The sequence below is a fragment of the Rhinolophus sinicus genome, chromosome 7, assembly GCF_057876585.1.
Source record: "Rhinolophus sinicus isolate RSI-liver-muscle chromosome 7, RSI-T2T, whole genome shotgun sequence".
In the NCBI taxonomy this organism is placed as follows: Eukaryota; Metazoa; Chordata; class Mammalia; order Chiroptera; family Rhinolophidae; genus Rhinolophus; species Rhinolophus sinicus.
The window spans coordinates 36,708,441-36,724,487 of record NC_142507.1 but is presented as its reverse complement, the minus strand read 5'-3'; the positions used below and the strand labels follow the sequence as shown (position 1 = coordinate 36,724,487).

The following is a 16,047-nucleotide window of genomic DNA, read 5'->3' as shown; positions in this document are numbered from 1 at the left end:
AAGTCTGATTCAATCTGAAGTTCCTATTAACAGCCTGCTGGAAATATTAAACTGTCAGAGGGAAAAGGGATTGGTATAAAGTAAAAAATAAATCAGTTAAGTGCAATTGTATTTAGAAAGGATGAGAAAAATCATCTTATGAGAAGGAAAAGAAAGCTAATGAAGATTTAGACTAAACTTTAAGAAAGACAAAGGCCAAAACGAAAATCACAAAAATATAGTATTTGCAGTCAAGTAGAAGAAGTTCAACAGCTCAGAGTGAAAATGGAGCAGGTATCTGTTTAAGACTGGTAACATATACATTTCTTTATTACTCATAGCACAGAACATTTTGTGTTGAAAATGAGAAAGTTTTAGAAAAATATAAAATGTTATAAATACAAAAAGTCTCAAAAAAATCTACTGAGAGCTTCTTATGTGCTTGGTTTCGTAGAAGATATAAAAGCCGAAAAATAACAACCTTCCAAAAGGCAAACCTTCTTCTTTCTTAAGGTACAATCTACTTAGTGGAGTTTTAAAGCTAACAATTACCAAGCACTTACTATGAACTAAGACTGTCTAAGTATGTTACATGTATTAACTCATCTAATCCTAACAGTACACCAGTGGTAGATACTACTGCCGTCTCCATTTTACGGATGAGAAAACTGAGCCATGGAGAGTTTATTCCTTGGTTATATAGTTAGTCAGTGTAACTCAGAGAGTCTGGTTCTAAAGCCTATTTCTTACCCACAGTAATAAAGATTCCCAAAAAACACGCACTAATTACTAAAATAAGGCAATATATTCCAAGTGCCAAGTAAGAGGTACAGTAGATAAATGCAATAGGTGCCCAGAGGTCAAAGAAATTACTGTGAAAATCAATAGTTAAGGAAGGCTTTGTGGAAGATGTAAGGCTTGAATTGGCCTTTAAAGATAGGTTAAATGGATAAAGAAGTAAGAAGGAGTTGAAAAGGAAGCATGATACGTGGGAAAACTATTATGAACCCGGAATACATGTGTGATAAATCAGTTTCCTAGATAAAAACCTAAGAAAATATTATCAACCAGATGGATAAAGCTGATAAATATTTAGTTCCTATGCCCCATCTTACAACTACTCTAACTGCATAATATATTACTGTAAGTTGTCTTTGTAGGATAAAACAAATATGAAAAAATATTTGAAGTTAGATGAAAAAGGAAGATGAATGTATTACACTTATAATCTAGTCCCATTTGGGGCCCAAATGAGTTATCTCATTTAATCCTCAACAAAGGCTATGTATTAGGCAATATTATTCACATTTTATAGAGGTAGAAATTGGGGCACAGATAAGTTATTTGCCAGCGGTAAGTAAATGAGGAGGTGGCAGAGCCATAATCTGAACCCAAGCTGTCCAACTCTAAGCACATACTTATACTCTTATTTCTATCAAGAAGACACCACGTGACTATAAAACCAAAAGTTCAACTCTCTTTATACTTGCTTACCTTGAAGACCTGCATATTTAAGAGATGACCAGTTTGGTATGTTATAACATCCCCCACCATCTTCTTGTTCTTCTGATTCACATCGGTAGAGAACCTGATTTAGCTCAGCCAAAGTTAATTTAGAGGCAATACTAAGATGCAAAAAAATAAAGAAAATTGGTTAAATATAGTGAAATTTCACTTGCTGTCAATAAAAATAAAGAAGAAAATCTGAATCATAACCATAAAATCTCTTAGCAATGTATTAATATGTTTTAGGAACTCATTGTAATTTACATATAAACAATATACATTATAAATAATAATTAAAGGATAAAACATGTTAAAAAATCCAATTAGAAGTAACATTTCTTTCTAACCAAGGAAATAATCAAGTGCCAAATTTGATTAATTAGAAGTACTCTAGAAAATCTTTTGGCTGCTATATCCTTTATCTCAAATTTATTTTTAATCTTTCTAGTTTGGGCTTAGTTTTTTCAAATGTCCTTTATATTCTCCTATGTGGGACATCAAGAAGATTTTTATGCTAATTATCTTAAACTCAAAATAAAGGGACCATGACCAAGTCATGTTAACCACCTTAGAAATCCTGCAGTATTTTGTGTTTCTCTCCTAAGGTTGCATTGCCTTTCAAGAAATCAGGATTTTCTCAGATAAAAATGCTTCTTGATAATGGTCAGAAGGAAGTGTCTAACTATCATGGCCTTGATTTCCCTGTGTTCAGTTAGCAGTAAGATTGTATACTGACCACAGCTGAATACAACTGAAACGCCATTTTCTTGTGTTCCTATTTGCTCTGGTAATTTCGTTTTACATAACTGAATACAACAAATCCTCTTAAATTTTATGTGGACACATATCCTCCTGACTATACTTCCTTATTTCTCTTTTAGTTCTGTCTCAAATGAAAAAAATCACTGTTAGCTGTGCTTTGTTCCCACTGTCTCTGCCAGCCTGTCCCCAGAGCTGGGATGGACTCTTTCTTCCTCTGGAGTTTGTAAGTCAAGTCTGAGTCAAATCAATCAGCAGTCTCAGTACCAACTCCATTTTAGGTCAATATTTTCAACATGCAGCCAATGAACTTCTTGCATTAAGAATTACCTGCAGAGTTTATTAAAAATGCAATTTCTTGGCCTTGCCCCAAGATAATCTGAGTAGGCCTGAGGAAGAATATGCATTTTACAAGCATTCCACAGAAACACAAAACTGTTTCATCACAGATTTTTTTAGAATGCAACTACTCTGCTAAGAATAGTTTGAATTGAGAGTTAATATTCTTAATGATAGAAGTTATTATAAAACAACAAAGACAGTTGAGCACAACAGAAAAATGCGAGGCAATGAACAAAAAATTTAACTTAAGTAATGCTTAAAATAAATTAAAATGAGATGTCATTTTAAAGTATTTTATACTAACCAATTTGATTAGTAACAGCTAACACTTACCAATCACTTACTATGTGTCAAAAACTGTTGTGTTTTATATAAGTAATCTTCATAACTTTTTAAGAGAGGCACTCTAATGGTATCTATCAGGTAACTTGCCTAAGGTCTCACTTCTTATGGTTAATAGGAGTCTGAAATTTGATTCAAATCCAGGCAGTCTGGTTCTATACTCTATGCTCTTAAACACTATATTATAACAATATATACCCAGTATTGGTAAGGATGTGGAGTAATGGACACTCTTACACAAAACTGAAAGTATTAATGACTCTTTCTGGAGGGGATTTCGCAGTATGAAAAGCCTCAAATATGTGGCTACAGTCTAACTCAGAAATTCCATTTCTGGAAATTTATCTTATTACTAGTGATAACAAACATATATTGAGCACTTTATTATATGCCATGCATTGTGTTAAGTGTTTAATTTGCATTAAAAAATTTAAGAGGTAAGTACTATTATAAGCCCCATTTTCCAGATGGAGAAACTGAGATAAAGTAAATCTAAATATCTGTCCAAGATCATATTAATAGTGGTGAAGTTGGAGTCAAACCCAACTCTAAATTTCAAAACCCATTGTATGTGGTACCACCCAGTAAGAGAATAGTTAGTAAGGGAATAACAGGATTTATACAAAAGTAAACATACAAACACATACATAATGGGAAATAATTGGAAGCAATCTAGATGTCCAAAAATGGAGACTGATTAAATAAATTATGGTATAGTCATATAACAGAATAATAGGCTGGCATTTTTAAAAATAATGTGGTAAGGAGTATGATGTATGCATCTTACAGTGTTTCCCCAAAAATAAGACCGGGTCTTATATTAATTTTTGGTCCAAAAGACTCATTAGGGCTATGTTCAGGGGATGGATGTCATTCTGAAAAATCATGCTAGGGCTTATTTTCCGGTTAGGTCTTATTTTCGGGGAAACATGTTACTCTCAAATAGTTCAGAAAAATTGTGTGTGTGTGTATAGACAGGCATGTGTGTATGTGTGTATATGCATGTATCCATATCTGCATCAATAGCTATATCTAAAAAATGCTTGAGTGTGAAAGAGCATGCATGCAAGTACACACACAAATGATAAAGTACTAGGGCAGAATGGTAACAACTGGTGATGCTGATACTGCTTGGACCACCCTTTGAGTAGCAAGGATACAGGGACCCTTAAAACTGCTTACTCATATCAGGCTGGTGATAACTCATCAGTTATTAAAGTGGCAAATCTCCATAATAAATGGCATACTTACGAAGCAAAAGGAATTTTTAATATAGGATCTGAGTTGTCAACAACAAGGCTCCCAGATTTAAAGTGAGGACTGAACTGTGTTAGATGATTTCGAAGAATTCCAACAGCAACTTGTGCATGTGGATCAAGACTAACTCTGAAAACATTAATTTAAAAATTGTTAATTTTTAGGAGTAATTTATTCAAAATTAACAGGATAGGTAAACTGTTTGAAATATAAGCAAAGTCAACAGTTTGAACTCTAACATACCTGAATACAATAACACTTCCTGGAGACAAGTTTTCAAATTCTATTTCTTGAATATATTCATTGGGTCCTTTTGTGGCAATTCCAGCTTGTTTAACAATTTTACTTTCATTAAGCTTGAAAAAAGTTATATAAAAACCATTCAACAAATAATTTTAATGTCCTTAAAATGTTAAACACAGCAATAAGATGAGAGTACCAAATACCTGAATATGTTCTCTAATTTCTACTGTGATATTTGGCATTCCATTGATTGAATTCTCATCTTTCTTATAAGGTTTTGTATTTCTTTCAACAGTTCTAGCTTCAAGAACTACTTCTTCAATTTTGCCTAAGAATATATAAAATTTTAACAAAATTTCATATTAAACAGTCTGAAATTAGGAATTGCTAAAGGTGTTTTAAATAATTTAACTTAAAGTTGAATATGAAATGTCAGTTAATTTTTTTAAAATGCAAAACAGTCTGAAAGTAGGTGATTCTACCTAAGATGCATTTTTCACACAATGCCTTTGTTTTTAAAATTACAAATTAGGAAAGCTTTATTTGAAAAGAGATCTTATCAAGTATTGCTTGATAATAATTACTAATAATAAATTAGGAAAAAACCCCCAGTCCTACCACTTAGCTTAAGAAAACATGACAAATACAACTGAAGCGTCTGTGTACCCTTTCTTCCCCTTCAGAGGTTACCACTACCTGCAGTTTGATGTTCATTGATCCTGTGCATTTTTATGACATATGTGTTTTCCTAAACAACATATATTATTTTCATATTTTCAAGTTCTATTAAAGTGGATTCAAATTATATATATATTTATTCACACACACACACACACACACACACACACACACACACACATATAATTTCTGCAACTTGTTTTCTATTGGATAACACTGTATTTTTTAGATTCATTCACATTGCTACATTAGTTCTAGCTCATTTATTTTAAATGACAAATGACAAATAGTATTATACTATATGAATACATCAAAATGCATTCATTCTTTTAACACTGACATTAATTTTTCTCTATTATAAATAGGGCTAAAATGAATATTCTTGTGCCTGTCTTCTAATGGAAATGTATGAGTTTATCAGATATATATGTAGGAGTGGAACTGCTGGGTCAAGGACATATAAAACTTTATTGTTTAAATATTTTAAGCTTTAAGCCATTAATCTGACAATAAGTAGCATTACTTTTGACACAGAAATTCTACTTCTGGAAATATACACTAAGAAAATTGTTTGAAAGAAAAATATTATTCTTAGTGTATACTCAAAACTTAAATAAGAACACTGCTAAACATTGAAAAATATTAAAAATGGAATACTAAAATAATAAAATACAAAACATTTGACATAATGAAAATCACAATTTTGTGGACTGAAAAAATGGAAATGGTTTAAGAATGATCACTGACCAAAAGAAAACCTGAGATAATACCGTACACCCTGATTGCAGCCATGTAAAACTATATATATGTATTAGCAACAATCAGATAAGATCACTGAATATAAATTTGTGAATTTTTTCTTCTTCTTTAAAGTTTATTGGGGTGACAATTGTTAGTAAAGTTACATAGATTTCAGGTGTACAATTCTGTAATACATTATCTATATCTCATATTATGTGTCCTAAGTTTGTGAATTAAAAAAAAGAACTGTTATCCCTAAAACTATTCAAGTTGATAATTTTTAAAAATCGCAGTTATGTATTTTTATCAACTAGCAACCAATATGTATATGATTTTTATGAGAATTTTCACTCCATCAACAGACTTGGACAGATGTTGTATGCAGAGAAGCATGTTATGCTATATCATATAATAGTTAAGAAATAAAATACATCTAGAAAAATATCAAGCAATAATAAAGGCAAACTTCAGGGATGTATTTTATAATTAAGTGAAAATGAATGATATAGAGAGACTGTAAGTACTATATGTTCAGAGGAGAGAGAGATTACTGAGTATTTAAATAAGGCTTCTCAAAGGAGGTGAAACTTTAGTCCTTCAAAGATGTAAAAAGTTCAGTTATAGGTGGAAGTAAGACTACTTGGGGAGCAATCAAAATATCTATTTGGCTGAAATAGTGGTGTGATATAGGGATAGGGAGGTAGATGAGGATGGATTATGACAAGCCTTCAATATAAAACTATTTTCATTTTGGTTTATATATGTAGCATTACTTTTGGTTTATATATGTGTGTATGTATGTGCATATACATACAAATATACACAGATGCAAACACATGGATGTACATATGTAAACTATTTCACAACTCAAAAATTGTTAACATTTGAGACTATTTCTGTCCAGGTTTTATTCCTTGTAGTGGTAAAAATATGTTACCAAAAATTCCTAATTCTTTTTCTCAACTACATCCACACTTACACTGTGTTATAATATATATGATATATAACAATTTACTATAACAGTGTGACTTAATGTAACAATATACTGTGTTTCCCCCAAAATAAAACCTAGTCAGACGATCAGCTCTAATGCATCTTTTGGAGCAAAAATTAAGAGACCGGGTCTTATATAATATGATATAATCTAATCTAATATAATAATACAATATAACACCGGGTCTTATATTAATTTTTGCTCCGAAAGACGCATTAGAGCTGGTTGTCTGGCTAGGTCTTATTTTCGGGGAAACATGGTAATATAATCACAATAAAGTGTTTAGATTGCATTACCAGGGATGCACATCTGAGGGACTTCCTTGCTGTAAAATGAAGTTTTGGGATTTCTGAAAGCAGTTCTAGACACAGCCACGACAGACTGATGGCTACTAGGTGAGTGTCTTGTTATTGCCACTATGTCTTCATCAACCTGATCCACATACACCTGAGAAACAGAAAGAGAAAGCACGTTCGTGCTCAAACTGGAAAGGCTTACTCTGAAATTTAACTTTAAGAAAGAAACTTAAAAAATTTAGTTTCTTGCCTGAATAAAACCTTTGGCCCCAAGTTCTTGATGAAGTTTATTGATAGCACGCCTGGCTGCAATAATTCCACTTTGAAAATTAACATCACCTGTATCTGATGGGGATGCTCCAGGATTCCACTTAGTGTAAAACCGTTCTTCAGAAACCACTGAAATCTGAGCAAAGTTAAAACAGCGATGTATACATTTTCATGACAATAAAAACTTCTGGTAGAAATGCTCAAAGTTGTTGGTCATGTGCTTTTTAAACAACAACACATGTAAACAAACCTGATGAGGCACTAATTCATCGTAGCCTTTAGTACTTCCACTAGCACAACACGCCATAGAAACAATCGTGGAACTTGGGAGAGCATCATATACTGATCTATGCTGGAAAACAATAATAAAAACAAAAACAAAACCCGCAAGTTTATTTTCTTTCCAAAGTGCCAACCTATAGCATAATGAAATAGAAGGATAATTACATAAATACATTCTATAAGATACACAAATTTGCTTTAAAACAAATAAAGCATTCTAAAAACTAGATACCACAATCACTTATAAATCTAAGACACTATTTTGAAGTATGTAATATTGCCACTAAATATCAGAAATCTAAATATCAAAACATTTAGCAAAATAAGTAAATACAAGAAACAGATTAGATTCTTACCACAATAGGACACTCATTATCATGGGTAATATCCATAAACAGGGCATGTGCAATGGCTGGTATCAAAGGCCTCAGACAGGGCTGAACAAAGGACCCAACAGGTTCTCCTCCATATCGGTAAACCAATCTGCCCTCTTCATGACTATTATATGCACTCATTGCTTCTGCAAAGCATTACAGAATATTTTAATCTTCACTATTAATGTTCAAGAAGAGGCTAGATTTATCATGACTGACTTTTTAAAAATACAGAATATCAAAATTAAAACTGCTTCAAAAATTTAAACAAATGTCCAATTTAAGTGTCAAAAAAGTCTTCTCTATAACTTAAATGAGAAAATGGCTAATGCAGGTGAAAGGGGACATATGTTGTTTATTAGGATGTTGGCTACATAAAATCTATGGGGGAAAAAATCTGAAGTTTATATCTATAACCAAGTCAGAGACGAAAACAGATTTCTATATTTTCAACAAGAAAACGGTTTTATTCATGATTATCAATTCATCCCACTGGTCTTTCAATTTAAAACGAGACATTTTACCCCAAAGTGAAAAATTTTACTGATAAAAACAGAGTTATATTAGAAAATTTTGTGTAGAATATTTAAACGAACATTAACTATGTTGAAAATTATTAAACATTGTATATAAAGCTATGAAATGCCTTTCAATCCACTTAAACAAAAGATAGTTTTAGATGGAAAAACACTTCAGCAAGCCTACCTCTTATTAAGGAACTAATGCCCAGTCTAGTAACAAAGATATTGTCCAGGTCTTCACTTCCAGTGAACAGTTCCGCCACTACATATAGATTGGGTTGCAATTTCCTAGCAGCATCCAACATGTACTGCAAAAAGCACAGTCACAAATGTAACAGGAAAGGGAAAGCAAGATGGGAGGGAAGCAGAGGAGGCAAGACTAGGCATGTATTTGACATAGGAAAATAATCATGTACCAAGACAAATTGGAAACCCCAGAAGAATTTCCAAATAAATTGTGCATATGTAAAAAAAAACCAAAAAAAAACCCGTGAAACAGAATAATATACACACAAAAAAAGAGAATTATAAAAAGAATAAAACAGTTAAAAAGGAAGATTAGATTTTGCAAAGACAATAGGGACACAAGGGGGAAGCAAAGGAAGAAGAAAAATGTTAGTGTCACAGTAAAAAATGTAGACCAGAACTCTGCTACTGTTCTGCTAGGCTTTCCCCAGTTTTACGCGTATTTGTTTTTAATACCTCTAATCAGACTATCAATTTCCAGGCAGACTAGGCCATCACAGATAAATTTCTTACTGGTGAATCATTTATCTACTACAAAGATTAGGTCTGACTGACTGGACTGAAGCCAGTTTTTCATACAGATGATGATAAACTCTTAATCTTAATCAGAAATTAAAGTGGTTCCAAAATTTTAACATAATGTTTGCACAAAGGTTAATAAAACACTTGAAATTCTATCAGCTAACTAGTAGGATCCTACAGGATTTTCTAACTTAAAATTAAGCTTAATTAAGTTTTAACATTCTGTTTTGCCATAACTTTGTAACAATCTTACAAGTATATAATTTTTTTGCTAAAGGCACAATAATAATAAAAAAACAGCTCTGCTATTTTTTTGGAGCTAAACAATGTTCTACCTCCTTAACTAATGCTGATTAATGCCTCCAAATTAAATCAATTTTTCATCAGAGAACTCAAAACATATATATTATAATAGTGGTTTAAAATTATAGAAATAGATATTTTTCAGATAAGTACACATTTCCAAAGAACACTATGTTGTCATTAGGAAGCTACTGAAAATCTTATAAACAGGATGAAAATTTTAAGTGTTTACAAAGCTATACTAGGTAGAAGATGATGCTATAATGTTGCCATTGCTTAAGTTACTGTAAAAAGGCCAAAGAGGAATAGACAACCTTTATGTGTACACTTATACTTTTATAAAGAATAAAAATTGAATCAATGAGGCTAAAACCAGCTTCAGTATGCTATGTGTTTAAATAATCACTATAAATTAATAAGCTACTCAACTTCACAGTGGCTACTAACATATTGAAAGCAACCTAAAAATGACAATAAAAGAAATTAATATTTATAGTTTCATAAATATAACTACATAATTATATTAAAATTAATTTAAATTCATCATTAAACTAATTACTATAAAATAGACATTATTAAATTACTATATTAATATTAAAATACAAAATAAATATATTAAAATAATATTATAATTATCACGTTTTAATAATATATAAATATTAATTTGTCTTACTGTTATTTTTAGGTCCCAATTAATAATATGAATTTAAAAAAATATATTAACAATATTTTGATAACATACATAGGGTTTATATATACTAAGAAGACAATATGATCTACTTTCTTTAAGAAGAATAAAAATATTAAGTCAAATATTTCATAGCCCAGTATTTCATTACAACTACACCCAAAGATCCTGCTAGAATTATGCAAATCATGCACAAGTTTTAAATATGACCACCAAATCAATGCTGGTGTTCAAGTAGCAAAAGGAAACACACCCTATTTAAGGAAAGCTACACAAGAACACTGAATTTCTTTCCCCAATGTAGATGAATTGTTTTTCTGTACCTCAGCTACATGAAGAGGTGTTGAGTGGCAGTTATCAAGACGTACTCCCTGGAAATAAGTTGCAGTTATTTCAGTGTATTTTTTCATGTGTGCCCAGAGATAAGGACAGTCCTCTGGTTTATTCCCATAGCGTAATTTAACACTGTCTCCCCAGCAAATAAGTTCTCTCCTTAGATAAACTTCTGAACCTGTTAAGAAAGGAGCTTGCTTTCAATGGTTCAAGAAATAAAATGGAAAAAAAAAATTTACTTCAAGGAAACAGTTATTATTAAATCACATTGAATATTTCCATAATAAACCATATATTGGTTAAAATTATATCTAAAATAGTTTCGGATAGTCTTTAAAGTTAATATTAATTTATATCTCATCTATTTAGTTAAAATTCTAGCTCATAGTCTCTTCTAAAAATGTGCACTTAATGTCAAAAATTCAAGTTGCTTCTTAAAGAAAAACAGTAACAGTAGGATCATTGGCCCTTTAAAGATACAGTTCTATCAAAAACATTTAAAGCACCACCCCCACCTTGCTTTCATTTAGAATGGCTGGAAAGGAGAGGGGCAGCGATACTTAAGACCAAAGTTAGATTCTTTTTAAAAAAATGAGAGATTTTTAAATTAAATTTAATGTCATTAAAACAAACTTCTAGTTCTGAAATGTTACAAAATAAATATATTGATGGGTTCCCTGCAAATTCTTCCCTGCCACAAAACAGCTGTAGAAAAATAAGATGTTAGGAATAAGTGAGAGGGAACCTAAAAACAATTAGTTTGTAGTTTAACATATTTTTAAATACCTTAATACTCCTCTGGATGAGTGAAAATACCTCACATGGCAATATAATTATAATAGCAGTGGTTCAATTGTCTTTAAAAATGCAATTGAATAAATTTTTGCACAAATAAATTATCTAGGACCAGAAAATAAAATAGATTATGTAAAAGCTATCCTGTTTGAGGAGATAAGGCATAAGAAAGGAGAGGAGGGGAAAGATGAATCCCCCTCTTTTGTCAATCTCTTATCTTCTCCCAAACCGTATGCACCTCTGGCACCTCTGTGATGAAATAGTTTAAAAACCACTAGCCAACTGGGGGAAAAAATCAATGAAACAGTTTATATTTTGAAATTGCCATGAACTTGTCTTTCCCTATCTATAAAGAAGTTAACAAAAATGACATACCCGGTTCAGCAAAGTTTCGAAGCGGATCATCTCCCATTACCCATCCGTTATGTGCCATCAGAAAGCAAGCTTTATTTGGGAGATGAATTATAGATTCTTCTGTGGAGAGGGCCATTTCTTCAAATGGGAAAGTAAAATATCTATGAAGATATAATTAAATATTAAATCTATACCCTTTGGAGAAACCCTTTGGACAGAATTTGAATTAGCACTATTAAAATTAAATTTCTTCCATAATAGAATAAATAAGATTAGTTTGACAACAAAAATCTTCAGTAACCTTTTTAAGTAAATCAAGTAGGGTTTGAGGAATGCAGAGTTAGCATTACGTATAGCATATCTGGTCAACATTTTAAATAACTTTAAAATTCTCATAAAATTACTAAGAAAATCACTGAGGTATTGATGTTACTTTACTACACTTTAGTTGTCTAATCTATGCTGCACATTTAGCTTCAAAGGAGCTAAATGCTTGCTCAATTTGATTAATACTGAAATTATTAGTAAGTCTGCAGTTCTCCAGAAACATTAATGTAAATAATTATTAATTGGTTCTTTAACTAAAGATTTGACTAACAAAATTACTATTAATCTTAGTTACCAAATTAAAACTATTTCAATTTAAGAAATGTACTGAGAGTCACACATTAAAGGAAATACTTAGGCTAATTTGAAAAGTTAAATACAATTTTCAATTTTAACCTTTAATGAGAAGAAAACAAAAATGCAATACCTAGTAACTAAAGGATGTTTTCTAGTGACAGGTCCTAGTTTAGGTCCGTGGCCAGCCAGTCGTTCATAAAACACATTTCCCAAAAGGCAATTAACTGCCTAGAAAACATTAAATTATGTTACATCAACAACAACAAACAAGATTAAGACAAAGAAAAACAGCAGTTGAAAAGTTGGTAAAACCTGTTCTTGATGATAGTTTATGAGTTGATGTTTCTCTGAATTTAATTCCTCAATTCTCTTTCGGAACCAATTACAGCATTCATCAACTGCGGTTGGCCCATTGCTAGAGCAGATAGAGCAATACAAACTTATTATTTAATGGTTTTACAAATTCCACACTTAAAATTTTCTAACAAGGGTCACAGATTCTTTAAATATATTAATCAGAATCTCAATTATGGCTAAAGAAGTTTTCCAGTTGTGAAAGTTTTTACATATGCATATAGGAACATGGACCAGCACACAGAAGAAGGGGGAAAATGTCAGTAGAATTATAGTGAATTACTGACATATGGTTATTTCATTTTCTTTTCAAATTTTTAATAAACAATATGAAAATAATACTAGCCATAAAGGTTTATAAGTAATATTATTCTTTATTTCACAGAAAAAATACATAACATACTCATGTGGTATGAAAGTCGCTAGTGCAATGTTCATGTCTACAGTACAGCCAAGCCGTCTGTATTCAGGATCCTGAATAATCTTAAGGTGTAGCTCTGGATCAGGCTTGGTTGTTATTTTCCTATTTTCTGAAAGAAAGAAAAGGTGATATCTTAAATGGAAATATCCACAAGGAGATTATAACGACAACTGATTCCAAATTTTCAGTTCACAATTTTTTCATAGAAAAAAACAAATGTTTATTTCACAAGCATCCTCCCCACTTCACAAGCATCCTCCCCACTTCCCTTTCCATCCTCCTGCACACCACTTCACACACACACACACACACACACACACACACACACACACACGGGGGTTGAGGGAAGGAGGAGAGAGCGAGAGTGAAAGCGAGAGAGACTGAGAGAAAATAATAACCTTATAGAAGAAAAACACAGTGATTCCTAATTAGTTCAACCCCAGTCCCACTTTTCTGCCTCAGTCAGCATTCATTTATTTTATACATTTATTTTTTAGGGCATTAAGGATGTTGGTACTAATTTTCTTTCCAGGTTCTACCAAATACACTAACATCAAAGTTCTTTTTCCCCAAGGACTGCTTTCTATTCTAAAGTAAATCTTACAGACAACCTGACTTTCTTTGTATTCTCTGAAAGAAGCACACAGGTTTTTATGTTTCCTTTTCACCAAAAAAAACCCCCATATTCCTCACACAATAATAAAGAAATAAATAAGTGTTTTGTGGGGGAAATTTTTATTCTTTTTCTGGTACTTGTTCCTAATAAATCAGGTGTTGGTGTAGGAATGCTTCCACTGGCCTTGATTTTATATTAACTAACTAATATCTGGCTTATTCTAAAGAGACTTGGAAATGGCTTATAAAAGCACAAACAAGTTATAGATTCTTAAAATGTAGTTTCTGAGGTTCAGCTGGAAGAGTAAACATATGAAACCTGCCAAGAAATGTTTGAAAAAGAGAAAAAGCTACATAATCAGTGTACATTAAAAACCGTCTTCGGTATTGGTAGAATAAAAGACAGATCACTGGAATAGCATAGATAACAGACCCATGTACATTTAGTATACAACTACACACTATGAAATATTATGGTGGTACTCCAAATCACTGTAAAGGGATGGATTATCAACTCAATGTCATTTTCTAAATAAAAATAAAGTTAAATACCATCTTTATAAAATACATAAAAGTCAATTCCAGGTATATTAAATATTTAAATGTAAAATATAAAAAAGAATATTAAAAGAAAACATAGAATGCCGATGAAAGTTCTTTTCTAAGCATGATGTAAAATCAGAAGCCATAAAAGATTAACAAATTTGACTACATAGGTTTCAGGTGTACAATTCTATAATATATCATCTATATATCACATTGTGTGTTCACCACCCAGAGTCAGTTCTCCTTCCATCACCATATATTTGATCCCACTTCCCCTCAACCTACCACTCCCCTCCCCCCTTACCCTCTGGTAACCACTAAACTGTTGTCTGTGTCTATGAGTTTTTGTTTCTGTATTTGTTTGTATTGTTCCTTTGTTCTTTTCTGTTTCATATCCCACATATCAGTGAAATCATATGGTCAGACTTTTTCTGTCTGACTTATTTTGTTTAGCATAATAATCTCAAGATCCACCCATGCTGTCACAAATGGCACTATTTCATCTTTTCTTATGGCAGAATAGTATTCCATTGTACATATACTACATCTTCTTTACCCAATCATCTATCGAAGGACACTTTTACAGAATTGTACACCTGAAACCTATGTAACTTTAACCACTGTCACCCCAATAAACTTTAATTAAAAAAAAAAGAAAGAAAAAAAATACCACCATAAACAAGAGTTAAAAGATCAACAGCACACTAGGAGGATATATTTGAGGCCAGCATAATAAGGATCACCAATAATAATAAGTCAACTATCAAAAAGAAAACCCAATAGAAAACTAGGAAAATAACATTAATAGACAATTAATGGAAGAACTATCAATGGCTAACGTGAATAGATACTTCACTAATAAGTGAAGAAATGTAAATTAAAATGAGGAATATTTTGCCTGACTGACAAAGATCATAAAGATTAATAGTATCTAATGTTGGTAATGTTGGTGAGGGTGTAGCTAGTGATAATGTAAACTGGTACAGCTTGTCTTGAAAAGCAATTTGACAAAATCTACTGTAAATTTATCAACAAATTTGCATACCCTTTGACCCAGTAATTCTATGTCCAACAGTTTATCCTACAGATTGACTCACATAAGCAAGTAAAAATAACATGTACAAGGATATATTTTCTGTAGTAATGCTTATAAAAGTTCCACAAGAGCAATGTCTTATGTCTTGCTATGTTCACCACTGAATCCCCACATCTACCTAGAAGACTGTCTAGCACATAGTAGGTAGTTCAATAAATACAGAGGGTGCCAAAAAAATGTATACACATTTTAAGAAAGGAAAAACTGTATTAAAATTACGCTGATGGTAACCACTTTGAGCACCTCTTGTAATTGCAGAAGTCAAACGTGCATTCATTGGTATATATTGAGCATTACAGTTTTAGTACAGTTTTTTCCCTTTTCTAAAATGTGTATACATTTTTCGGCTCCCTCTGTATATATTAAGTGAATGAATGAATGATAAAAAAACTGGAAATAATTCATTAAAAAGGCTAAAGAAATTCAAGTATTTTAAAACTGTATTGTTACCTAGAGGTTAAAAGAAATAATTAGCTGTAAAAAAATCATATTATCAACTAACAAAACAAGTTGTTAAACAGTCTCTATGCTGTAGTCTTATCTGTGTGTATAAAATAAACATAAAA

At 31.6% G+C, this 16,047-nt stretch overlaps 1 protein-coding gene across 4 annotated transcripts in view; it reads right to left on the bottom strand.

The window, feature by feature from the left end:
- The window catches only part of AGL (amylo-alpha-1,6-glucosidase and 4-alpha-glucanotransferase), a 70,421-nt gene that overhangs the window by 27,502 nt on the left and 26,872 nt on the right, over window positions 1–16,047 (bottom strand). For all 4 annotated transcript variants that reach the window (XM_019747026.3, XM_088799457.1, XM_019747025.3 and 1 more), the window contains 14 exons: window positions 13,207–13,333; window positions 12,762–12,864; window positions 12,580–12,677; window positions 11,847–11,986; window positions 10,667–10,854; window positions 8,769–8,892; window positions 8,046–8,209; window positions 7,658–7,759; window positions 7,388–7,543; window positions 7,138–7,288; window positions 4,632–4,756; window positions 4,429–4,541; window positions 4,180–4,314; window positions 1,474–1,604 (listed from right to left, as the gene is read on the bottom strand). In XM_019747026.3, the coding sequence (XP_019602585.3) occupies window positions 1,474–1,604; window positions 4,180–4,314; window positions 4,429–4,541; window positions 4,632–4,756; window positions 7,138–7,288; window positions 7,388–7,543; window positions 7,658–7,759; window positions 8,046–8,209; window positions 8,769–8,892; window positions 10,667–10,854; window positions 11,847–11,986; window positions 12,580–12,677; window positions 12,762–12,864; window positions 13,207–13,333 (1,857 nt within the window). The remainder of the gene's footprint in view (window positions 1–1,473; window positions 1,605–4,179; window positions 4,315–4,428; window positions 4,542–4,631; window positions 4,757–7,137; window positions 7,289–7,387; window positions 7,544–7,657; window positions 7,760–8,045; window positions 8,210–8,768; window positions 8,893–10,666; window positions 10,855–11,846; window positions 11,987–12,579; window positions 12,678–12,761; window positions 12,865–13,206; window positions 13,334–16,047) is intronic.